The sequence below is a fragment of the Cydia amplana genome, chromosome 17 (assembly GCF_948474715.1).
Source record: "Cydia amplana chromosome 17, ilCydAmpl1.1, whole genome shotgun sequence".
In the NCBI taxonomy this organism is placed as follows: Eukaryota; Metazoa; Arthropoda; class Insecta; order Lepidoptera; family Tortricidae; genus Cydia; species Cydia amplana.
This window is the reverse complement of record NC_086085.1, coordinates 9,758,047-9,783,043: the sequence shown is the minus strand read 5'-3', so window position 1 is coordinate 9,783,043 and position 24,997 is coordinate 9,758,047. Positions and strand designations below refer to the sequence as shown.

General features: G+C 43.3%; 2 protein-coding genes across 2 annotated transcripts; one reads left to right on the top strand and one right to left on the bottom strand.

Moving 5' to 3' along the window:
• Window positions 1-111: 111 nt before the first annotated feature.
• LOC134655788 (pre-mRNA-processing factor 39) lies at window positions 112-22,687 on the bottom strand. Its single transcript, XM_063511251.1, has 19 exons — window positions 22,489-22,687; window positions 21,794-22,408; window positions 20,965-21,018; window positions 20,175-20,225; window positions 19,941-20,018; window positions 19,697-19,840; window positions 18,956-19,099; window positions 17,854-18,015; window positions 14,356-14,481; window positions 13,551-13,677; window positions 9,708-9,855; window positions 8,204-8,363; window positions 7,732-7,842; window positions 6,971-7,135; window positions 3,893-4,113; window positions 3,529-3,613; window positions 1,751-1,934; window positions 1,007-1,205; window positions 112-399 (listed from the first exon to the last, which is right to left on the bottom strand). The coding sequence occupies exons 1-19, from the start codon at window positions 22,516-22,518 to the stop codon at window positions 189-191; spliced, it is 3,015 nt and encodes a 1,004-aa protein (XP_063367321.1). The 5' UTR covers window positions 22,519-22,687; the 3' UTR covers window positions 112-188.
• Window positions 22,688-22,976: 289 nt separating this feature from the next.
• On the top strand, window positions 22,977-24,752 carry LOC134655992 (large ribosomal subunit protein bL9m). The gene is made up of 5 exons (XM_063511507.1): window positions 22,977-23,089; window positions 23,204-23,363; window positions 23,439-23,608; window positions 23,835-24,035; window positions 24,533-24,752. The coding sequence occupies exons 1-5, from the start codon at window positions 23,021-23,023 to the stop codon at window positions 24,689-24,691; spliced, it is 759 nt and encodes a 252-aa protein (XP_063367577.1). The 5' UTR covers window positions 22,977-23,020; the 3' UTR covers window positions 24,692-24,752.
• Window positions 24,753-24,997: the final 245 nt, after the last annotated feature.

The following is a 24,997-nucleotide window of genomic DNA, read 5'->3' as shown; positions in this document are numbered from 1 at the left end:
ACCATAATGCACGGCGCAGTACAGTGCCGTCTGTTTTGGTTGTTATCGAGGTGGCACGTTTTTGTTTTTATTTTAGACGTTACCTCTATTACAATCAATAACTGGCTCAGCTTAGGTTGTCCCTGTGAAACTATCTGTAGGTGTTTTGTTGTGGAGATCGGTGTTTAGTTACGCCGGCGCGGTGTCCGCTAGTAGTAGTTAGGGTACTGCGGCCACGGGTGCGGGTGGTGCTGGTAGGGCCCGGGCGGCTGCTGGTAGCCCCAGGGCGGCTGGTAGGGCGGCGCGTAGTTCTGCTCGTAGGACTGCGTGGTGGCGGCAGGGGTTTGGTAGTAGGTGGAGCTGGCCGCCGTCGTTGTCGAACTAGCGGCCGCTTCCTTTTTCTTCGGATCTGTGCTGGCGCTGGAATACAGTTTTCGGTAAGTATGCTGAATAAAATGTTCTATTTCGGCAGGGGCATGTAGTCGGCAATACTATTAGATTCGCACCTTTGCATACACATTATGCGGGGCGGGGTACCTTTTCTCTGCAGCTGACTGTATCTATTATAAGTGGGAATAACCTTGTTTTTTTTTCAAAAGTTTTCATTTAAGTGGCTGGCATGTGTGATGCAATCAGCTTTTTTGTGTTTCTGTTCATAATTTGTGCACTTTCACATAACACAGGCCGTCATTTTGGTATATAAATGTTATAAATAACGCTGATTGCGGAAACATAACAGGATGTCTACACCTCTCGATTGTTTGGGCGCGACTAAAGACAATCGGCGCTATAGAAGCGGTATAGGGCGTGCATTTTACTTATAAATCAAAAAAAATAAATTGTGCATCTCCCGCGCGGGTTAATTGGGAGATATTAGATTATCATTTATAGTTTGGCCGACCATTATCGGAACTGAAAAAGGCGTGAAATCAATTAGCACACTCGGAAGCTATCGCACATTCCTCACCGCCTTTTTGAGTGTCGCAAACGGTCAGTCAGACTATATTTACCAGGTGCGTATACTGACTTGGGCGGCGGCGGCACGTCGTGCTTGTCCTTGCGCGCGCGCTTGCGCAGATGCTTGGCCTGCGCGCGCGCGTGCGTGACGGCGGCGCGCGCCGCGCCCGCGCCGCCGAGCTCCTCGGCCAGCTCGCGCCGCCGCCACGCTAGCGCCGCGCTGGTCTCCAGCTCCGCGCCTTCCTGCTTCTCGTACGACGACACCAGCTCTGAAACATATCACAATGAAGACCAAATACATAGAAAAATGTGAATAAAATCTCACGTTTTCAGTAAATGTGTGGAAAGTTTTTTTTTATTGTTGGCTTTTTAGTACATTATCGTAAGTTGACCCCTATGAAACTATTAATACTGGATAGGAATGGAATCGATAGGCATAAACAATTTCATACAATTTGTATGGGAAAAGTTTTCTTCGATTTGTGACTTTTCTGGCCGTTAATTTTTTTTGGTCCCATACAAGCTTTTGATCTTGAATAGGAATGGGATCGATTGCCGGCCATCAAAAAAAAAAGTGCCAAAAATGACCTTTTTCTCGCATCCTGTATGTTTTTCCAAAGTCTGTAAACGCCAATCTTCATTAAATTTAAATTGAGGGAAGTTCTTCTAAGGCCATTTTCGCGTAGAAACACGGGATCTGGTAGCTGCCCTGACTGACCCAATAAGAAAATCCACCTTGTATAACAAGGCTTATTTAGACGGTGCGACAACTCTAGAACATTACAGTTTAGGGGCGATTTAGGAGGTACGCTACCTTCGAGCACCTCGTAGGGCGTGCCGGGCGTGTGCAGCGCGAGGTCGAGCCGCTGCATGTGCAGGCGCGGGTTGAGCGGGTCGCGCGCCACCGCGTCGTCGAGCGCCTTGCGCGCCGCGGCGGGCTGCTGCCGCACGTGGTGCAGGAACCGCGCGTACTTGATGGACAGCGCTGAGGCGATGGCCTGGGAGAGGTACACGATACTTTTAGTTATTTGTACAACAAGAGATCAAAGTTTGATATTTCTTCGAGTGCTTATTTTGAGTCCCGTGCAAGCGAAAGATTCTATACTAATTTAGAATCTTGAGCGTAGTAAGGGACTCAAAAGCGCACGAGATGTAAATAACTTTGATCTCGTGTAGTTCACAAAACTTTTCACCTCAGCAGTGAGAACATATTAGAGAACCCGAAAAATGTATTCCTTCTTCATCACTTACCTCTATTCACTCGTGTTTTCTTAAGATATACCAACAATTAAATTTTCACCTCAGCAGATCGAACAAGGGTACTTTGCTACTTAAAAACAGTGAGCAAAATCAAATTTTGCTCATTTTGTCTCACTCAGTGAGCAAAATGCGATTTTGCTCATTGTTTTTAAGTAGCAAAGTACCCTTGTTCGAGCTGCTGAGGTGAAAAATATATGTACTTAATCCAAACGATACCATTCGTTAACCCCACCCACAATAAATGCGTAAATCGAACGCTTCGCGAGCGAATCATGACCCTATCCGTATTTTCGCACCTTGGGAGCTTTCATGCATGATCCATGCACTAAGTTTGGAGCGGGATTTAGAATAAACTCATATTACAGGGCGGACACGCCATACATCAAAAATGATTTGCGTTTATATGTGTGCGTGTATTTAGATAATAGTGAAATTGTAATTGTTCGTAATTTAGATTAATATTTTATCCAGTATTCGTATGTAGTTGTTTGTCATTTTAATATTATATTTTAGTTTAGAATTTGTAGTGACATGTTATTGAATAATAATGAAGGTGTAAACAATTTGCACGCCTGCATGCAGGTTGAATATGCATGGACGTAAACTTAACCATAAGATCTTGCCTTGTACCATATTCTAGCAAATAAAGATATTTTGATTTTTTGATTTTGATTTTGCGCGGCACGTCTGTACACGCGTCAGAGTTTCTGACGGAATCTCAGTAGAGCGACTTACGCACACATTCATGTCGCGGCCTGTCGCGGGCGAGGTAATCCGAATCGGGGCGGGGCGGTGCGTGTCCGTTCTGTATGATAATACTATTACTTATTCTGTGCTCATATACCAGTTGCTTTTGAGTAAATAAAGACATTGTTAGGAAACTTGTATACATCTGCATACAATTATATGTGTGAAGGCTACTATGCCTAGCCCAAACCCACTCGTACGATGAGAGGTCTGGCCGCTCGAGGCTCATCCGCGAAAAACGTAATTTCTTTATCCGCCACTCTATGGCACCAATATGCAACAGTGATAGTGAGACAGTGATAGAGTTTTGTTTTTCGATATAGACCTCATGTGCCCAGCAGTAGGAAGTGGGACGAATAAATACAATACGACATTGGTGATTTACCATAGCATAGCAACACTGACGGTAAGTTCAGGTATATTCATATGTAAATTCCATATTGACGTGTAAAAGTGCCCTTGTGGCCTATTTGCTGAATAAATGTTGATATTTGATGATATTTGATTCAATATAGGTTCCGGTTGTAAGCGTATGCGAAATTTAACGTTAAATCTACTTAGCTACATCGTAATTTAAACTCTCACCTTATTCTTTGCAGCGGCGATATAAGTCTCATATAGCTGCGAGCATTTGTCGTAATCCCCACGGCGACGTTCCAGGTTGACGCGTCTGAAATTGTTAAATAACGTTAACATCCGTTTTATTTAGTATTTCTGCCATACTAGTTGTATTATTACAAATCGATATAGCTTTGATGTAGAAGGTAAACGATATAAGCATGGATACGAATAGACGGTCCAACGATTTCCTCCATTTACTTCAAAATGAGCCTATACTTAACTATATTATTACGGTTCAATTTCAAGTGCGTCCAAAGCAAGTTCAGCTCTGCCTTATTGAGGTGAGACAGCACGCTCGCCCTCTCGCTCCGCCACTAGCTATAGCTACCTGTACTGTATCTGCACCAGCGTGGGGCAGGTCTTCTCTATCCGGTCGAGGATCTCGGCGGCCTTGGCGGCGTTGCCGTGCGCCTCCTCGAAGTGCGCCCAGTGCAGGTGCAGCTCCGGCTTGTCGAGGTGGTGGACGGTGCACGCTCGCTCGAGGACCTCGCGTTCTACGGCCACTAGCTCAGGGTTGGTTTCTATGCGCTCTTCTAGGAACTTTATCAGCTAAAAATAATAAAATATTGTAAGGTTAATCTTTATCTTTACTGGTTAGACAGTGGACGTTAGAAGTGACTTTATAGACTATACTAAAGTCAACCACATGGAAAAGTAATACCATGTAATACCTTGTAATACCATGGTTGGCATTCAATAAATGAAATGAAATGAAAGTTTTATAACTCTACTCATCAAACCCATAACCCATCGTATTTCGTATGGTTGTGCCGTAAAGAAAAAAAATCGTTCTTCAAATTAATCGAAAAAAGGTGACTCAAAAACGTGTACAGAATCTTAAACAAATTCAGACGAAAGGTTCAAGAAAGAGATCGTGACAACGTACCCGCATCCAGAACTCGTCGTAAAGCGCGCAGGCGATGAGGCACCGCTCGTGCAGCACCAGGGCGCGCTTCAGCGAGCCGTGCTGCTTCTCCCACTCGAGGTACGCCTTCCAGTTCTAACAGGTCATGATTGTAGACGTACCCGCATCCAGAACTCGTCGTAAAGCGCGCAGGCGATGAGGCACCGCTCGTGCAGCACCAGGGCGCGCTTCAGCGAGCCGTGCTGCTTCTCCCACTCGAGGTAGGCCTTCCAGTTCTAACAGGTCATGATTGTAGACGTACCCGCATCCAGAACTCGTCGTAAAGCGCGCAGGCGATGAGGCACCGCTCGTGCAGCACCAGGGCGCGCTTCAGCGAGCCGTGCTGCTTCTCCCACTCGAGGTAGGCCTTCCAGTTCTAACAGGTCATGATTGTAGACGTACCCGCATCCAGAACTCGTCGTAAAGCGCGCAGGCGATGAGGCACCGCTCGTGCAGCACCAGGGCGCGCTTCAGCGAGCCGTGCTGCTTCTCCCACTCGAGGTAGGCCTTCCAGTTCTAACAGGTCATGATTGTAGACGTACCCGCATCCAGAACTCGTCGTAAAGCGCGCAGGCGATGAGGCACCGCTCGTGCAGCACCAGGGCGCGCTTCAGCGAGCCGTGCTGCTTCTCCCACTCGAGGTAGGCCTTCCAGTTCTAACAGGTCATGATTGTAGACGTACCCGCATCCAGAACTCGTCGTAAAGCGCGCAGGCGATGAGGCACCGCTCGTGCAGCACCAGGGCGCGCTTCAGCGAGCCGTGCTGCTTCTCCCACTCGAGGTACGCCTTCCAGTTCTAACAGGTCATGATTGTAGACGTACCCGCATCCAGAACTCGTCGTAAAGCGCGCAGGCGATGAGGCACCGCTCGTGCAGCACCAGGGCGCGCTTCAGCGAGCCGTGCTGCTTCTCCCACTCGAGGTACGCCTTCCAGTTCTAACAGGTCATGATTGTAGACGTACCCGCATCCAGAACTCGTCGTAAAGCGCGCAGGCGATGAGGCACCGCTCGTGCAGCACCAGGGCGCGCTTCAGCGAGCCGTGCTGCTTCTCCCACTCGAGGTACGCCTTCCAGTTCTAACAGGTCATGATTGTAGACGTACCCGCATCCAGAACTCGTCGTAAAGCGCGCAGGCGATGAGGCACCGCTCGTGCAGCACCAGGGCGCGCTTCAGCGAGCCGTGCTGCTTCTCCCACTCGAGGTACGCCTTCCAGTTCTAACAGGTCATGATTGTAGACGTACCCGCATCCAGAACTCGTCGTAAAGCGCGCAGGCGATGAGGCACCGCTCGTGCAGCACCAGGGCGCGCTTCAGCGAGCCGTGCTGCTTCTCCCACTCGAGGTAGGCCTTCCAGTTCTAACAGGTCATGATTGTAGACGTACCCGCATCCAGAACTCGTCGTAAAGCGCGCAGGCGATGAGGCACCGCTCGTGCAGCACCAGGGCGCGCTTCAGCGAGCCGTGCTGCTTCTCCCACTCGAGGTACGCCTTCCAGTTCTAACAGGTCATGATTGTAGACGTACCCGCATCCAGAACTCGTCGTAAAGCGCGCAGGCGATGAGGCACCGCTCGTGCAGCACCAGGGCGCGCTTCAGCGAGCCGTGCTGCTTCTCCCACTCGAGGTACGCCTTCCAGTTCTAACAGGTCATGATTGTAGACGTACCCGCATCCAGAACTCGTCGTAAAGCGCGCAGGCGATGAGGCACCGCTCGTGCAGCACCAGGGCGCGCTTCAGCGAGCCGTGCTGCTTCTCCCACTCGAGGTACGCCTTCCAGTTCTAACAGGTCATGATTGTAGACGTACCCGCATCCAGAACTCGTCGTAAAGCGCGCAGGCGATGAGGCACCGCTCGTGCAGCACCAGGGCGCGCTTCAGCGAGCCGTGCTGCTTCTCCCACTCGAGGTAGGCCTTCCAGTTCTAACAGGTCATGATTGTAGACGTACCCGCATCCAGAACTCGTCGTAAAGCGCGCAGGCGATGAGGCACCGCTCGTGCAGCACCAGGGCGCGCTTCAGCGAGCCGTGCTGCTTCTCCCACTCGAGGTACGCCTTCCAGTTCTAACAGGTCATGATTGTAGACGTACCCGCATCCAGAACTCGTCGTAAAGCGCGCAGGCGATGAGGCACCGCTCGTGCAGCACCAGGGCGCGCTTCAGCGAGCCGTGCTGCTTCTCCCACTCGAGGTACGCCTTCCAGTTCTAACAGGTCATGATTGTAGACGTACCCGCATCCAGAACTCGTCGTAAAGCGCGCAGGCGATGAGGCACCGCTCGTGCAGCACCAGGGCGCGCTTCAGCGAGCCGTGCTGCTTCTCCCACTCGAGGTACGCCTTCCAGTTCTAACAGGTCATGATTGTAGACGTACCCGCATCCAGAACTCGTCGTAAAGCGCGCAGGCGATGAGGCACCGCTCGTGCAGCACCAGGGCGCGCTTCAGCGAGCCGTGCTGCTTCTCCCACTCGAGGTACGCCTTCCAGTTCTAACAGGTCATGATTGTAGACGTACCCGCATCCAGAACTCGTCGTAAAGCGCGCAGGCGATGAGGCACCGCTCGTGCAGCACCAGGGCGCGCTTCAGCGAGCCGTGCTGCTTCTCCCACTCGAGGTACGCCTTCCAGTTCTTCAGCTGGCAACGCTCGAGCGGCTTCACGTGGAAGTAGGGCCGCTTGATCTTTACAACAAAACAGAAATATTAAGCATCAAAACATAAGTCCTTTCTCATGATAAGGCAAATTATTGATTATTTTATTATTCGCGTTGTGTGAGGGAGGGTTGTCAGTTCATAACTATTTGGGTACCTTACCTACAACTACTCATTTTTGTGTTGTCCGCGAGAAAAGCCTAAGTGTAACACAAGCTTTTATTGAAAATATGATTCACTAAAAGATGGTTGTGAATATTTTTGTTAGTTGTGTTGACAAGCGGGTCGATTTTAGGTTTGGTGTCAGTGCAGAAAGAAACAATTATATCAAAGCGATCAAAGTGTTACGTTATCACCAATGTTTGAACAAGCATCACGTGTACGTTGAGATATTTTTCTGTGGGGACCAAAAACTGATGTCTACTTGATTCTATTAAGACTACAGTTAAAATTAGGTATCGGAAGTCTAGAAATCTAGAATAAGGGCTCATTTAGACGATGCGAGTTTCATTACATTGCGGGTTTTGATCGGTCGGTTGAATTGGACGTAACCAACAGTCCGCAATGTAACTAAAATCGCACGCGAGCTCGCGCGCCGTCTAAATCAGCCCTAAAGCAACACTCACGCCCTCTTCGAAGGTCCACCTCGCGGCGACCTGCTCGCCCGTGGTCTTGTGCACCTTGCGCCGCGCCGCGATGATGCGCTCCTTGATGGCCTGAGCCTCCTCGTCTGAAGCCTGTATTTTTAATATTATTTAATAGATAGACATATTTTCACTGAAAGGCTCTTATAATTAAAATTAAAATAGCCTTACTACCTTAATAACTTAACTAACAATTTAATATTTAGTTATTTTATACGTACTTAAACAGTTGTAAACAGGGACTTCCACTTGTATTACAAGTTACAAGTCTTTGAGAAACGGGCCCCAGGGAACACATTTGAGGAGTGTCTTTTCAAAAGGGTTTATTTTTTCTGGAAATCTATTTGTAAATTGGACCTTAAGTTTTCTTGAGCAAGGTTCTCTCTAGAAGTACCGCTAAGAAAAAAATAAACCCTTTTGAAAAGACACTCCTCATTTGTAACATGGTACTCACGATGTGGTCTATGGGCTCGTCCTCGCCGGGCGGCAGGTCGAGCTGCGGCGCCGCGCCGCCCGCCTCGCGCACGGCGTCGCGCACGTCGCCGCGCAGCCGCACCAGCTCCGACCGCGAGATCACGCCCGTCACCGGCTCCGACATCACGTGCTCTTGGAAACTGCGACACGAAACACATTCGTACAGAGCAGAGACAGACTTAAGGTCGGTTCCACCCACTGACAATCCAACCTCTAGACTGAGCTTAGGCCAATTCTTTCATGAAACCGATGCTGCCAAAAATACGGGGGTGCGGGGGGACGAGGTGAGCGAAACCCGTGCCGCGATTGGTCCGTTCAAAGACACGGACCAATCACGGCACGGGATTGACTCGAAGATGGAGTAAAACTACCGTATGAGTGGCAGAGGGGGTAGCGTTACTATGCTCAGTCTAGAGGATGTCTTGTCTGTGATTCCACCCAACAGTTTGTCATCGTTAAAGAGTTCGCTTAATTTTATTGTATGGAAAGTTTCATAAGTAAACCACCGCGGCGCGCTGGGTGACGTTGGTCAGTTTGTCAAGTGCGGATGGTTCAACTGGCCCTAATTAGATTTCACAACTGCTAGGAACTTCTAGTAAGTAGGTATAGTTTCTGGTTTTAAGTACCTTCACTTATGACGGAAGATACAGTCCCGTGTCCTTCTGTAGAGATTCCAATTAACAGTTTCGGTGCCGGGCGCCCCGTTCCCCAGTACAAAATGAATACACATACGTGTTTTTGGCAGTGAATGTGTTAATATTATAGGCGGTGATCACACGTAGGCGCTCCTTGACCAATTTAATATAAGAATGCTGCTCGTTTCAGCTTAGTGTGCGTAAGATCAATGACAGTTCACCCGAAGACCTACCTATTGTTAAACTATGTTTTTGACAATACGTAACCGCATTGTTTTGAATACGCAACTAGCTTCTGCCCGTGACTTCGTTTGCGTGAAATCGTGATGATGTTCGATAAAAACTATCCTAATATGTTCTTCCCCAAGCTTTCAACTATCTCTGTACCCAATTTCACCTCAATCCGTTCAGCAGTTTAAGGTTTAAACAGCCTTTGTAAGGAAGAGAGGAAAGACACCAGGGCAGATGAAACTAAATGCAAGTTTCTAGCTTGTTATTAAAGACCGACGACACCTCTAGGTATAGCGGCTTATAAGTTTAAGAAACTATCTCATCTCTCTATCTCAAATAGTCAGGTGTTAATTTCTTTATAAAATAACAACCCCTTTTGACACATTTTTGACGATTTTATTTACAATCAATCAAATTAATTTAATTATTCATTTCGATTTCGACAAAAATATTACAAAGTATCATATGCCAATAAACTTCGACGTAAACCTGAAAATGTGTAAGCAAAAAAACTTTATAGTACATATATCATAAGCTAACTACAAGCCAATTCTACATACAATAATATTACTCAATAAAAAAGCACCCATACATAGCCCGTGTAAAGCGTATACTGACTTGTCAAAGTGCGAGGTGTATCCGAGAGTGGGCGTGGCCAGCAGACGGTCGTATATGTTGGTGACATTGAGCGCGGAGCCGTTCTCGGCCTCCCACTTGATGTACGACTCCCAGAGGCGGTCAGAGCGGAACTCCAGACCGCACGCCTCTACAAAACGGGGACTAGTCAACTATTGTATCGGATATAATCAAATATAGCTCCACAAATCGTATCACATAACCACTGACCATCCAGCCTCTAGACATAGCATAGTCGCGCTACCCCCTCTGCCACACATACGGTAGCGTTACTCCATCTTCGAGTCACGCCTACACCGCTTACTTCAGTCGGCGGACCGGGCTCGGTCTAGAAACTTCGGTAGCTCGAAGAAGTTTTTGCTATCAAAAATGCATTATTGTTGTGTCAAATTGTGTGGCAAGAACACTAAAAACTCTGGTGTACAAAAAAAAATGGCATTTCATTTCACAGGTAAGCCGATTTTTTAGAGATTTGGATAAAAAAATATTTTAATTTAAGCGTCTCATCAAATTTGACAGCGCTTGAAACTCGATGACGTCTTTTAAGAAAGTCTCTTTCTATCGCGCTGCATCCGTATACATCCTTTCTTGTCTTTTATTACGTGACATTCCTAAGCCCAAACTAGTGATGTCCATATCCATAGAATGTGATTGTTTACTATTGATAAGGTAATTCAATTCAAATCGCATAGGTATTTGCGAAAAATTCACTATAAAACAAATAAATAATATGAGAATTACACTTACGGTCAGGTACCAATTTTCCCTTGAACATAACCGATATTGTCAATTCAGCACTACATAGGTACTCGTATTACTTTTAGCGATTATAAAAACATTGCAAAAATTTATCACAAGACCAATTTTATACAAAAACACACGGTTGCAATTTAAAATGCATTATTTTGATTCCATTTTTGTTGAGAATAGTGGGCGCCGGTTTAACTTTTTAATTTTTGCTTTTTTTCTGTGTACGACTGCCAACATGGCAATGATACTTGAACATTCGGTTTCGGCCAAATAATTTAAACCTCATTTAGTTAGATTGTGTTAAATAACATTTCATTTACATAATAACAAATCAATATTTGATTTAAACCATGTAATAACTCTTAATAGAATTATACAGGATGTTTTTAATGGGTGGGTATAGTAGGATACCGCGAATACAGGGTGGATTTTCTTTTTGGCTCAGTGAGGGCAGCTACCAGATCCCGTACTGCTACGAGAAAACGGTCTTAAGAGACCTTCCCTCGATTTTAAATTAATGAAGATTGGCATTTACAGATTTTGGAAAAAACATACAGGATACGAGAAAAAGGTCATTTTAGACAAACTTTTTTTTATGCCAATCGATCCCATTCCTATTGAGGATCAAAAGCTTGTATGGGAGCAAAAAAAAATTTATTGCTAGAAAAGCCACAAATCGAGGAAAACTTTTCCCATAATATTTGAATGAAAATGAAAACTTTTATTTTTCACATGCTACTTTTGTATGCCAATCGATTCCATTCCTATCCAGTATCAATAGTTTCCTAGGGGTCGACTTACGGTAATGTACTAAAAAGCCTTGAAGAAAACTTATCCATACATTTACTATGGAGAAAACGTGAAATTTAATTCACAGTTTTCTATCTGGCCAATCAGTCCTGTCCTGTTACATTTAAGAACCATAATACTGTATGAAGACATTGCTGTACGAATGATGGGCGAGGTAGAAAATTGTGAATAAAATTTCACATTTTCTCCATAGTAAATGTATGAAAAAAGTTTTTATTAATTTGTGGCTTTTTAGTACATTGCCGTAAGTCGACCCCTAGGAAACTATTGATACTGGATAGGAATGGAATCGATTGGCATACAAAAGTAGCATGTGAAAAATAAAAGTTTTCATTTTCATTCAAATATTATGGGAAAAGTTTTCCTCGATTTGTGGCTTTTCTAGCCGGAATTTTTTTTTGCTTCCATACAAGCTTTTGATCCTCAATAGGAATGGGATCTAATTTGAAATCGAGGGAAGGTCTCCTAAGACCGTTTTCTCGTAGCAGTACGGGATCTGGTAGCTGCCCTCACTGAGCCAAAAAGAAAATCCACCCTGTATATAAAGCCGCAACCCGACTGATTAATTGACATAATTGCTCTCCCAGAAGGGGGTTCCTGGGGTATTTGACTTTGATACGGTTGTATAGAGGGGGTGGTTTGGTTACTTCCAGAAAAATCCGACTTTTGGTCTACCGGATTATCCGACTTTTGGTCACTAAACGGTGACAGATACGTGGGAGATGCTCGACCAAATGTCATAGAGGGACGCTGACAGTTTCTGAAGCCGCCATTATTTTTTCAAAATGGCGGATTCAAAATGGCGATCATTTTTCAAAATGCTCCCAGCGCGCTAAAATTTTGGTCACGAAAACTCGGGGTCACCTAGCTGTATTCCTATGGATTTTTTTTAATAAAACCAATATGGCGGTAAAACTGGCCACTTATTTTTTATGAAAAGCTTCAAAGGTGAGAGATAGGTGGGGGATGCTCGACCAAATGCCATAGAGGGCCCGAGACAACACAAATTGCATTTAAAAAGTTTCAAAATGTACTAACTAACATAAAAACACCTTGTAATACCATGGTTGCAATAAAGAATTATGATTATGATTATGAAAATGGCCGTCTTTTTTTTTCAAGTTGGTCTGAGCGCGTTGAGATTTGGCATGCGGCGAGCTTGGGGGCCCAAGATTAGTATGTGAATTATTTTTTGAAAACACTCAAAATGGCGGCGGACACGGGCAAAGGAAAATTTCCAAGTAGGTTAAGCGAACCCGAAGGGCGAATATCAGGCTGGGAGGCCGAAGGCTGACCCGCCGAAGGCCCGAAGCCTTCACCCCGACTCCCAAGCGTGCAACCCTCAGTAATTTAAAGCGAGGCCGAAGGGCGAGCTGCGTGAAGAAGTGCTTCCAAGCAGGGATGTTGCGAATATCCGCATCCGCATCTCGTCTCGTCTCGCGCTTCTCTAAATCCCATAAGACTCCTTTTTAAATTAATAATTAATAATTAATTATTTATAATTAGTTTATTTTTAAATTAATTATATAAAGCAGATACACCTGCTAACGAAACCACAACGTTATGGGTTAATGTTTTCGAACGAACGAATCAACATAGCATTCAAAACATGCTTGCATATTATTACTGTTATTACATTATTGACCGTGATTGACAATGTTATTATTCAACGTGTCACATCACTAGCGCCCGGCAGATATTACTGTCTGACGCCCACGTGTGTTTGAACGGACCAATCACGGCACGGGACTCGCTCACCTCGTCCCCCGCACCCCTGTATTTTTGGCAGCATCGGTTTCATGAAAGAATTGGCCTAAGTTGAGTCTAGAGGCTGGATGGTCAGTGCACATAACTCATCATTATATAACAGTATCAGTTCCTACTTACTAACGTATAAAATAATCGAATTATCGTGACAATAAACACGAAAACATGCCTTTTTTGTTGCATTAGATGTGCTTTTCTTCCACATTATATTACTTTTGCGTGTTAGATTAGTTTTATCGCGCTATGGTATAAATCAATTCGTTTTTATTATTATCTAAATTAACTTCTATAGATTTTCTATTTTATCGCACATTTACACTTTCACGTAAAAAAAATCTTTTAAAAACATTACATTCAGGTTTGCAACATAAATAGGGTTGTTCATTCGTGAAAAAATATGATGATAACGCGTGAAACACGTCGAAATATCGCACAACATATCAAATATTGCTCATAACGATATTTGAAAACAGTATCTGAGATAAGGCAGTGTCTTACCTATAGCTCTCTCATACTGCGCCTTGATGTATGCGTGATCTTCGGTTCTAGTGGCTTTAATGTGATTGAGGTAGTGTATCCAAAGATCAACCGACAGCGGGATGGCTTTCAGCCCCCTTTCCAACACCTGAAACGTGACAGCATTGATGCGCGCGCTCCGAGAGGGGCGAGTGCCGCCAACCGACGGCACAACGAAGCAAGGGAATATCATATAGCATTGTATCATTGTATGTGTCATCTCATATAATTTTGTATAGAGGCAGCGAGGGTCGGTGAGGGCACAGTGGTCGGCTCACCTCGCCTCGCGCGCCTACCGTATATAAAAGTTGCCTGGGCTTAGACCTGTGACTCGCCGCGCCGCCCGCAGTAGTCTCCGGCGCCTCTTCCGTCCTACTGCCTATTGGCATTACACGCGACCTGTCCGCTCCATGCTACCATGGATTAGTCATTAGAACCTTAATTATATCCACCATCAATTATCACGTACTTAAATACAATACATGAAACGGTATAACAATACATGCGTGTACAGAATATAAATAAAAGCACTAGAACTAGAATTTCATAACACCACAAACGATACACTAGGTAACAGACTCCGGTGCGTACGGACGGCTTTGCGTTACGAACGTGGGCCTCGAAGCGCTGTTGGGAAAAAAAAGTAATTGCAAAATACCAGTTATGACTAATAATATAAATCCATAGTGTTAAGACAGAAATGAAACTCAGGCGTATTTATTTGATGGAAGCGTTACCAACTCACGCGTATAAAATGGTAGCGCGGTTGGGGGGCAGGGGTACTCACCTCGAGGCACTTCTTTTTACTTCCTTTGCGTTTTTCGTAGTCGGCGTATTTTCGCCAGTAGCCATAGCAGTAGGGGTAGTGCGACAGGAAGGCGTCGTAGGCCTCCCGCGCGGCCTCCACTTCGCTCTGTGGACAAGGGGCCTGTGTAGTCACTCTGCTACAGAATTCCTTTAGGATTGTAATGGAATGTCGTAATCAGTTGGCCCTTGCCAATCAACATGAGTTTCAGTTCTTATTCACCTCATAAGGCGGAATAAGATTAGCAAATGTTTGTCATCATGTTTTCGAGAGTAGAGCGTGGTGTTTTATTTTCTTTAAAGATCAAAATGTTTATTTATTTTAACCTAGTCAACTTAGAAAAAATGGGAATAAAATCATATTCCTCAAAAAGTACCTGTTCAGTTATGTCGTTCATATTTTAATGTATTTTTTGCGTTCACTGTGGCAACACCTTGTCACAGTTAAAAATTCAAATATTTAAAAAATAAACTGTCGCTCTGTCATACAGTTGACAGTTGAAATGCGTGAAAGAAAACAAGTTGTGTATTCTATGTTTGTCGGGATCTCATTCTGTCAAGTCCTGCAAGTCAAAACAGCGGTGTGAGCAGTGTCGTTTCTCCCACCATACGCTGTTGCATTTTAATAATGCAAATGTGCCTGTCTCCCCGGCAGTGGATGTAAATAGTTCGAAACATCCACCTGACACATCAAATCCGCTGGCAATGGTGGCAAGTAATGTTGCGGCCTCTTCTTTGTTTGCAACTGCCAAGGTTTTGGTGAAGAATGCCCAAGGCGATTTGGTAGCGGTAAGGGCTTTGCTTGACTGTGCCAGTGCTTGCAACTTTGTAAGCGAGGCATGTGCAAAGAAGCTTGGTCTCCGGGCAGAATATGGGAAGCATGCCGTGACTGGTATCGGTGAAGTGGTGTCTAGGCCTGGTGGCACATTGTCATGTACCGTCTCGTCCAGCCTTGGAAATTCTGATACTGCTATTTCGGTAGAGGCTTATTTGTTGCCAAAAATCTGTCCGGAAATGCCAACGGATCACGTTGATGTCTCATCATGGCGACATATCATCATATATCATGGCTTAGAGTTAGCTGACCCTCATTGGCACATTCCAGGACCTGTTGACTTGCTCCTGAACGTTAACATTCTCGCTTCTTCGTTGCGCCCTGGTTTAATCCATGGGGCCCCTGGCCAGGCGACTGCCCTCAACACCATTTTCGGGTGGATTCTGATGGGTGACGCAGGCGACTGTGCTACGGACATTTGTCGTTCTCGGTTCCGTGGTAACAGTTGTCAACTGGTCGTGGGCAAGTTATCGATTGACGACTCTATTAAGAGGTTCTGGGAGTTGGAAGATGTCAGCTCTCCGAACACCGTCATCTTGTCGAAGGAGGATCAGCTGTGCGAGGAATATTTTCTCGCTAACTTTCGTCGCACAGAAGAAGGTAGATTTGTCGTTCCTCTAACTTTCGCTGATCATTCCAATAAACCCACCTTCTCGGGCTCTCGAGCCATCACTCTTAAGAGATTTTCGTCGCTGGAGCGGAAGCTACTGAGTAACTCCGACTTCTATAAAAACTATGTAGCCTTCATGAAGGGCTATGAAAGCTGTCGCCACCTCGAGGAGTGTGTCCCTCCGAGGGTGGATGTGGGGAAGTTCTTCTCCATTCCCCACCATGGAGTATTGAGGCCCTCTCCACTCCAACGTGTCCTCGCATATTGTCTTCGTTTCGTACACAACGTAAGAAACCAAAAGACGCCCAACAACTTGTTGGACGGTCCTTTAACACCCCTGGAGATTAAACAGGCGCTTCTGTTCCTCGTGCGTTCTGTTCAAAACACCACTTTGCTTCGGAGATCGAGAAAGTTAAAAACAATCTGTCGAATTCTCTCCCGAAGGCATTCAAGAAATTGTCTCTATTCCTCGATGACGCGGGTCTCTTGAGGGTGGGCGGACGCCTGTCGCGAGCTTCTCTCGAATTCGATGTTAAACATCCCCTGTTGTTACCTCGCGACCATCGTCTTACCTCCCTCTTGATCGACGAGTACCATAAGCGTTTCATGCACCCAGGCGTGCAAACGCTTCATAATTTGCTTGCGCAGCATCTCTGGATACTGTCCCCAAAACGAGCTATCCACGCAGTCACGTCGAAATGCATGAACTGCTTCCGTGTTCGACCACTCGGTGCCCCTGCGCCGTTCATGGGCGACTTGCCGTCTTATCGGGTAGCCCAGCTCAAAGCGTTCCTGAGTGCTGCTGTCGACTTCGGAGGACCTTTTGACATAGCTCTGGGTCGCGGGCGAGGCAACAAGACCTACAAGGCTTACATTTGCGTCTTCGTGTGCACCTCGACTAAGGCTGTACACACGGAACTCGTCACTGAGCTGTCCTCAGATGTATTTCTCGCCGCGCTTCGCCGCTTCGTCGCGCGTCGTGGTCGGTGTAATCGGTTGGTGTCCGATCGGGGCAAGAATTTTGTCGGCGCGAACAATATTCTGCAACGTCTCGTAGGAGATGCTGCTACGCATAGCGAGATTAAATTCGAATTTAATCCACCAGGCAGCCCTCACTTCTCAGGTCTCGCTGAGGCCGGTATCAAGGCCAGTGCTCTCGTGCTCGTAGTTCACGAGCAGACAGGCCCCATGAAGTGGCCTCTGGGTCGCATCGTCGACACTCATCCCGGGTCCGACGGGATTTGTCGTGTGGTGACCGTGCGCACGGCTACGGGACTGTACAAACGGCCGTGGTCAAGCTGTGCCCTTTACCCATCTAATCGCTCGTTGAGCGCTACTATCGTGTCGTCTATTCTATGTATAGTATTAGTATTATCGTTCTAACTTTACTTGTACCGTCTTTCTTTTTGTCTAGTCAAAATACTAGTGTATTTTGGTGGGCGGAAATGTTCAGTTATGTCGTTCATATTTTAATGTATTTTTTGCGTTCACTGTGGCAACACCTTGTCACAGTTAAAAATTCAAATATTTAAAAAATAAACTGTCGCTCTGTCATACAGTTGACAGAGCCAGTGTGTCAAAAACCTACCACCAGTTCACATCCCCTTTCGTTGCTCTCGTCTATTTTCGCACCTTTTATTTAAAGCACTACTATACTAAGTACCTTCAGTACATTATTAAGATCAGTGTTGTGTACCGGAGGACGCCGAACTCATCCGTGGCGGGGAAAATCTGAGGTCTAAGTTGGCCGACTGCAGGTAACGATTTTACGCTTCCTCTAGCTTGCGACAGAAAGCCAGAATCACCACCAGCGGTCTCCAACGGTGACCAACGATTTGGTTCCCACTGTCTCCGGATCAAAGGTAACTTCGCTTACACCTATACACACTTTAGTTTCAATTTCCATATTATTTATCCCCAATTTATCCCAACTTTCTTGCTCCATCGGCCCTAAATTTCACTCTCTCTTTCGCCCCTTTTTCGCTAAATACAGTCCACCTTTGCTATCGAACAGTACCTATACATATATGCCTTACCTCTTGATCAACATATTGCAGCAGGTAGGTCCAGCCAGTGAAGTCAGTGGGGTCGTCATTGACTACCTTCCAATATTTGTCGAGCTCCGGGAGAGCTTTCTTCTTAGGCTTCTCGTCCACTGACAGACGCTTCTCGGAAGGCACTGGCTTGCTTTCGCCATTCTATTTCAATAAAAAACAAGGGTAACTTAGATAAGCTATTAAGTACATAAACTACATAAATAGATATTTGAACTGTTTGACAGAGATCAACTTTCTAGACGGAAGTGAAAAATAATTGAAAAGGGAACAATGGAAATCAAAAGGAGAGTTTTTTCCCAAGAAATAGATTACATTTTTACAGCATTGTGCAGGTAAGTAAAAACCTTTTCTACTTACACAATTTTAAAACTCTGATAAGAAATATCAAGATAACAATTGTAAGAAATGTATTCAATGTAAACTGAAATTAAAAAAAAATAGTATCGGAATGATATTAATGGTTACAGATGGATGATCTTTTATTGAAGAGATAGAAATTTTGTATTGTATTATAACACGGGCAGGTATCCGCAACTCGACGACTGGCACCTATATTGCGCTATTATATTCCTTTTTTGTTAAAGATTTTTTTTTCTAGGTTTAAATTGTAAGTATCATTTGCGCAAATTACTTTTTGGTCGTATCGTATTAAGCCTCAAAACTCAAGGTAAAAAATAAAGTGCAAATAAATATTAAGTATAGGAAATTCTCCTGTTATTTGATTGCTAGATTTCCTACGATAACTGTTCCTGTACACTTGTACAGGAACACATCAAAACTGAAGTGACATTGCACCACAGTACCCATTGACGTATAATATCTAAGGACGGGCTAATGGGGCACTAAAAATCGTACTAGTTCAGCGGTGCTACCCACGAATTCCAGCCAATCGTGCAGTCTAACGCGACTAGTTGCGACCAATAGCGCGCGTAATGCGAACTCGTTAACCAATCGCGCGCGTGATGTGAACTCATCAACCAATCGCGTTGTAGCGATTTCACACCGCTGTACTGGCCCCTGTAATGCCTCATTTTTGTTGCCCGTAAAGCCAGTCCCTAGATATCTATGTCAATGACAGTACCTTAACAATGGCTTGCTTCTTGCTGGACGACTCGCTCTCGGAGGTGGGGGAGCCAGGATCGTAGCCGTCCTTGTCATCATCCGTTTTGCGCTTTCGAGACTCCTTTGACTCCTTCTTTTCTGGCAGCTCATCCTCTGACACAACCTAAAAAACATGTTCATTGCAGCACTTTCTTAGATCATTACATATTACTAACCTAAAGCCCCGTCTCCATATCGCGCGGCAAACTATCGAACATTGGCAGCCGCGCGAGCCAATGTTCGATAGCTTGCCGCGCGATATGGAGACGGGGCTTAACCTAACCTAATTACATATTACTCAATATTTAGTAATTTACCCTCTTATTCATTATACTTTACCAGCCTCAATTGAGCAATTTATGTTACAAATACATTAGTTAAAATGACAGATTAAGACAAACAATTAATAGCTAATTTGAGGCTTGTACCGCGTTTATGAATAATGCCATTAAAGTATTAATTATAATGATGAAATGGAATATTTCGGAGTGGACACTAATAGTAAGGCAAATTATTTATATTGTAAGCTAAGCATTGATTTTAATCAAAATATTACGCCCCTAATATGTTCCTAGCCTTGAGATATAATTTCTAAACATCCTGCACAATTTTTTTGTGGTTGTAGTCTTTACAGAAGACTTAGTATCAACCTCTGGATTAACACAATAGAGATACCAAAAACTACATGGATAATCTAATAAAGATATTTTCTAAATGGCACCTCAGTATCAGCGGGAAGTTCAGCAGGTTTGGGTCCAGGAAGTTCATCGTCAGAGACATTTTCAGCGTCCTTAACACTTGGCTTCTCAACGGCTGGAAGCTCATCTTCTGAGACCACTTCAGTCTCCTCGGCACCTCTGCTAACCTGTGAATAAATACAACGTTATAAGAAATGATAATGTTGTTTTGAGTATTTACAAAGAGAGTATATTTGATTACACTTTATAGAAAGCATAAATAATTACCTCTGGAACAGTTTTCTCAGCTGTCATTTCAACATCATCAGCTTCTTTTTTTTCTGAATTTTCTTCAGTTTTTGTTTCCTGTTCATCAAAATTAAACAATTAGAGATAGATTTAACACACAATATCTATTCACAAAGCGCAGCAATTAGTGTAACTCGTGCCTTTCAACCCCATCTGCAAGTGAATATGTTAAGCATATATCTAAGGCCATAAAATATAGCATATGCCTCTTACCTGTGCTTCCAGTGGTTCTGTTACAGCTTGAGGTGCTACTTCTGTAGTCTCCTGTGAACAGAAATACACATAAATGTTTCAAAAATCTTATTTGTTTAAGCTAAGAGTAGGTTTCTATTTTAATTAATATTTTATCAATATGATCATATCTAACTTTTTTAGGTTCCCGTACCCAAAGGGTAAAAACGGGATTATTACTAAGACTCCACTGTCTGTCTGTCACCAGGCTGTAACTCATGAACCGTGATAGCTAGACAGTTGAAATTTTCACAGATGATGTATTTCTGTTTCCGCTATAACAACAAACACTAAAAACAAATTAAAATATTTAAGTGGGACTCCCATACAACAAACGTGATTTTTTTGCCGTTTTTAGGGTTCCGTACCCAAAGGGTAAAAAACGGGACCCTATTACTAAGACTTCGCTGTCCGTCCGTCCGTCCGTCCGTCTGTCACCAGGTTGTATCTCACGAACCGTGATAGCTAGACAGTTGAAATTTTCACAGATGATGTATTTCTGTTGCCACTATAACAACAAATACTAAAAACAGAATAAAATAAAGATTTAAGTGGGGATCCCATACAACAAACGTGATTTTTGAGCGAAGTTAAGCAACGTCGGGCTGGGTCAGATACTTGGATGGGTGACCGTTTTTTTGCTTGTTTTGCTCTATTTTTTGTTGATGGTGCGGAACCCTCCGTGCGCGAGTCCGACTCGCACTTGGCCGGTTTTTTGTGTAATGGTACCTTCCGTCCGACTCACACTTGGGCTGTTCTTTAATATAAATACCTGTGCTTCCTGTTTCTCTTCCTCAACTTCAGCTGCTTCTTTTGGTGGTGTGACCTGGGGAATAAACAAAATGTATCTAATTAAACCACTTTCTTTTAAAGGATAGCAATTAACCACAAATTATAGTACCTAACAAGCAAATAATACTTTTTTATATTAAAAGGACCATCATGTTTTGTCTTGAACACAAGTTTAAGTATAAAGTTCTATTTTATTTTAGTTTCTTATTAACGATACAAATACTAATCATTTATGATAATAATCTTCATGTCAGCGAGTATAATCCACAACAAATAATTCATAGTTTAAGATAAATTAGAAAGTAATACTCTGTAGAGTTAAGTCTGCAACTTCATCTAAATATACAACAATAACTAGATGCAGTTATTTTCTTTACTGGATATAACTGCAAACATCTGTCAGGTCAACTAAAAATAAATAACAAGTGCTAGATCAACAATCAAAATGAAGGAGGCCTACACCCGAAGGGTAGAAAAGGGCCGAAGAGAGAGAGAGAGAGATCAACATAAATGTAAAATATTGTACAATAATATACACTTAATACTAATTACGGGGAACATTAGCTTAAGATAATATATAATATATGTATGTAATACCTACTTATTATTCATAAGTGCTTGTTGCTAGGCCTACATGAATAAAGTATATTTTGACTTTGACTTTGTCATTTTGTTGTAGTGTTGCTTGCATGTTAATATTTTTGTGTGTACTTAGTACTGAGCATGCACAAGGGTATCAATATAAATAAAAACCCTTAGTGTGTGTTGCACTTGAATAATTTTAAAATGTGAAGGAATATTTGTAATACCTGCTCAACTTCTTCCACTGGCAGGACTGGTTCTTGATCAGTCGGAGTTTCATCAACAGTTTTAATTGCTTCCATGGGAGGAGTTTCTTCATCTGCATCCAGGGTGATGCCAGCATCATTTGATGACTCTATCTCATGAATTACGTTGTCTTCATCAGTTTTATCTAACGTGTCTTCGGCAATGTCATTTGATATTTCACTGATTTCATTATCCATGTCCATTTTTGCTGGAGTACCCAATAAATCACCATCTGTATCTGAAACTGCCTTGTAGCCGTCACTCAGATGAGAGTCTCCATCCGATAACACATGGTTCAAAGAATCTCCCGCAAACGTTACGGCGTTGTCGCCTACATCGAACGAATTCAGTTCGGTGTTGAACCCGTCAGTATTGTTTACCAAATAGTCTCCGACACTCCCTGCAGAAAACTCGACAGCGTTCAGAAAGCCCGGGTTGGACGTGGACGACTCGTCCACCCCTACGGCGTCCACACTGTTGAACTCCCCCTCGGTCAACAAATGCGACAAACCGTTAGAATTTTCGTTAATCAAAGGGCCCTCATCAGTATCCATAGGACCATCATCCGCATCTAGCGGTCCATCAGATAAACACTTCTGGAAAATTACAAAATAATTAAATACTTCACGGCTGTCTGAGGCACCGATTGATTGATAACCTAGTAAACACCACTCACCTGCAAATCGGGGCTGGCATCATCATCCATTTTTAATTTTAATCAATAGTTACAATTCGTACTATAATATGAACGCGTATACTTATATTGATAAAACAACTATCGACACAAGAGAATACACAAGAATACAACAAATTCTATCCGCACCGCACAACCAAAACCAAGCAATCCGAATTGAATGTAGTGAAGTGTAGTACTACTCAACTCAATGCTCAATGCGTACGTTGAGGTCTATAGTCTATGACACTCCAAATTTTAAAAACGATGAGTAATCGACTCAAGTTTCATCGAATGAAATTTTTTATACACACATCCCTAGCTGTTACATAGATTGAGTTATCGTTTTTTACATTTGCTCAAATAGTTTCTAAAAGTTGCCTTAAAAAAAAACAAAGTGCTGGCAACATTATCTCTGTCAAGTGTCATTCTGAATTTCTGAGATTCTTCCTAACCTAACATATTTCGATGCTATTTCGTTAACGATTTACAAAACAAATAGCGAAGCTGATTTAATAGTATAAATTGTGCTACCATGTTAGGGATACGTTCTTTTCTAAACAACATAGTTAATGCACAGACTGTGCTGACGCAGCAAACAAGAGTGAGTATAATTTTACAAGCTAGGGTTGGATGGAATGGAAGTGCAATTTTAACATAGTTTAGATTGTTTTCTTTATATAAAGATCAAACTATTTCATTGTGCTTTACCTTTTAGACAACATTTGTATTGAAGAGGAGATGGCCACCACCATTGTACAAGAAAAATGGCAAACCGACAAAGCTGAGGGGCCGTCACTTCGTGTACGATTTGGTTGAAGACAAAAATGTCGTCAAACAGCATGATATGAAAGTTATTTTGAATCAGTACGTCGAAGGTAAGTTGGCTAAGAAGCTTAACTAATTAACTAGACTTATCACTAGAGACTATTTACGTTTTTGTTTCATTTTAGGTATTGGTAACGCTGGTGATGTCCTCACCTTAAGACCCAATGAGGCCTACAGAGATTATTTGATGCCAGGCCTAGCGGTGTATTTTAATCCCAAGAACATGGAGCAATACAAAGTTGATGAAAACAAACCTAAAACTGAAGAGACCTTCAGTTCTCCTTATGTGCAAAGGGTAAAATTACTATTAATATTTTATACAGCGAATTTTATATCATTACTCACTTAAATTTATGAACAAAGTTTTTATTCTTAGGTTAGGTTAGGTAGACAGGCTAAAGTTTATTTCTAAAAAACGAAATGTTTATCAAGTCAAAATAGAACATTACTATAGTTAGCTACAAAGCTAAAAAGCACTCGTGTAAAATCTTTTTTTCTTATCTTTGTGTTTTGTTCAACAGACTATTAGCTGTCTTTCCCGGCTGGTTCTACAAATCACAATGAACAAACGAGAACCCTGGACTCTAGAGCCATGGCATGTAAAGGCATCATTTAGAAAGGCAGGCTTCGTGGTCCCTGAACACGCCATCACAATGCCTCCAGGCAAAATTAGTGGGCCTGACATGTCACTACAAGAAAAGGAATTTTATGTGACTATTACAGTAAGTATGAACCTTTACCCGTACCATGAGTTACTGACATATACACCATCATCTACATAATTTACTTTTGTATACATCTCGCTTGCATTAATATGTCAGTACGAGCAAGATGCATAGAAAGTAATTTATATTCATGGTAGCGTTTATGTCAGTGCCAAACTGGTGGTAGCCACACTTATTATTTTCTCAAAGTGTTGGGGATTTTGCATAAATGAAAACCTTTACAGCCAAAATATACAACTCATTGTCTTATTAATATGTAAAATATTTTTTCCGTTTAGTGCAATGGTTGACTGGTAGAAATACTCTGAGGCATTTTGTCTGCTATGTGTACGTTCGTGCAATAACTCAACTAGAAACCCCGTATAAAGATGAATAAATTAACACCCGATTCATCAAAACCAGTTTAGAAAACAATTAGTGTAACTCGCACGCAGTATTTTTTAATATTTGAAAATAAAAATGTAATAATGGTATGGTTTGTTATGTTGTTACAGATTAATAAAAAAGAGACAGTCAATGTGCGGTGCAGAATTCACCACTGGGCTACAGGGCTAGACAGACTTCCTTGGGTAGAAAACCATTGGAAGAAACCTGTAGAACCACTCTTTCCTGCGCAAGCTGAAGTGCTGCAAAGCATGCCTCTTCCAGAATAAATCAAGTTCATGACTTCATGAGCTACTGTAGTCATAATGCAATACAAAACTAGAACAGTAATGTATTTATTTATTTATGATGACACAGATAATTTCACGAAATAATTATGCGCAACAGAACAGAGGGCCTACTGTGAAAAAGGAAAACCGAAAATTCGGTGTCTGCCTCTCTATCCCTCTTGCACATTTGAGTGTTACAGAGGCAGATAAAAAAACGATTTTCTTATTTCGCGGTAGGACCTCAAAACATAGGCATAAACTATATTACTTGACAGGAAAAATACAATTGAATTGGCTCTTTTTACT

What these genes read in the sequence shown, in the direction of transcription:
- LOC134655788 (XM_063511251.1), bottom strand. Translation starts at nt 22,518, where the DNA reads ATGGATGATGATGCCAGCCCCGATTTGCAG. An exon ending in ACGACGAGTTCTGGATGCGG is followed by an intron (nt 4,114 to 6,970) that starts GTACGTCTACAA and finishes TATTATTTTTAG; the next exon opens with CTGATAAAGTTCCTAGAAGA. An exon ending in TCGCCGCTGCAAAGAATAAG is followed by an intron (nt 1,935 to 3,528) that starts GTGAGAGTTTAA and finishes TACCTCTCCCAG; the next exon opens with GCCATCGCCTCAGCGCTGTC.
- LOC134655992 (XM_063511507.1), top strand. Translation starts at nt 23,021, where the DNA reads ATGTTAGGGATACGTTCTTTTCTAAACAACATAGTTAATGCACAGACT. An exon ending in TTTGAATCAGTACGTCGAAG is followed by an intron (nt 23,364 to 23,438) that starts GTAAGTTGGCTA and finishes GTTTCATTTTAG; the next exon opens with GTATTGGTAACGCTGGTGAT. An exon ending in AATTTTATGTGACTATTACA is followed by an intron (nt 24,036 to 24,532) that starts GTAAGTATGAAC and finishes ATGTTGTTACAG; the next exon opens with ATTAATAAAAAAGAGACAGT.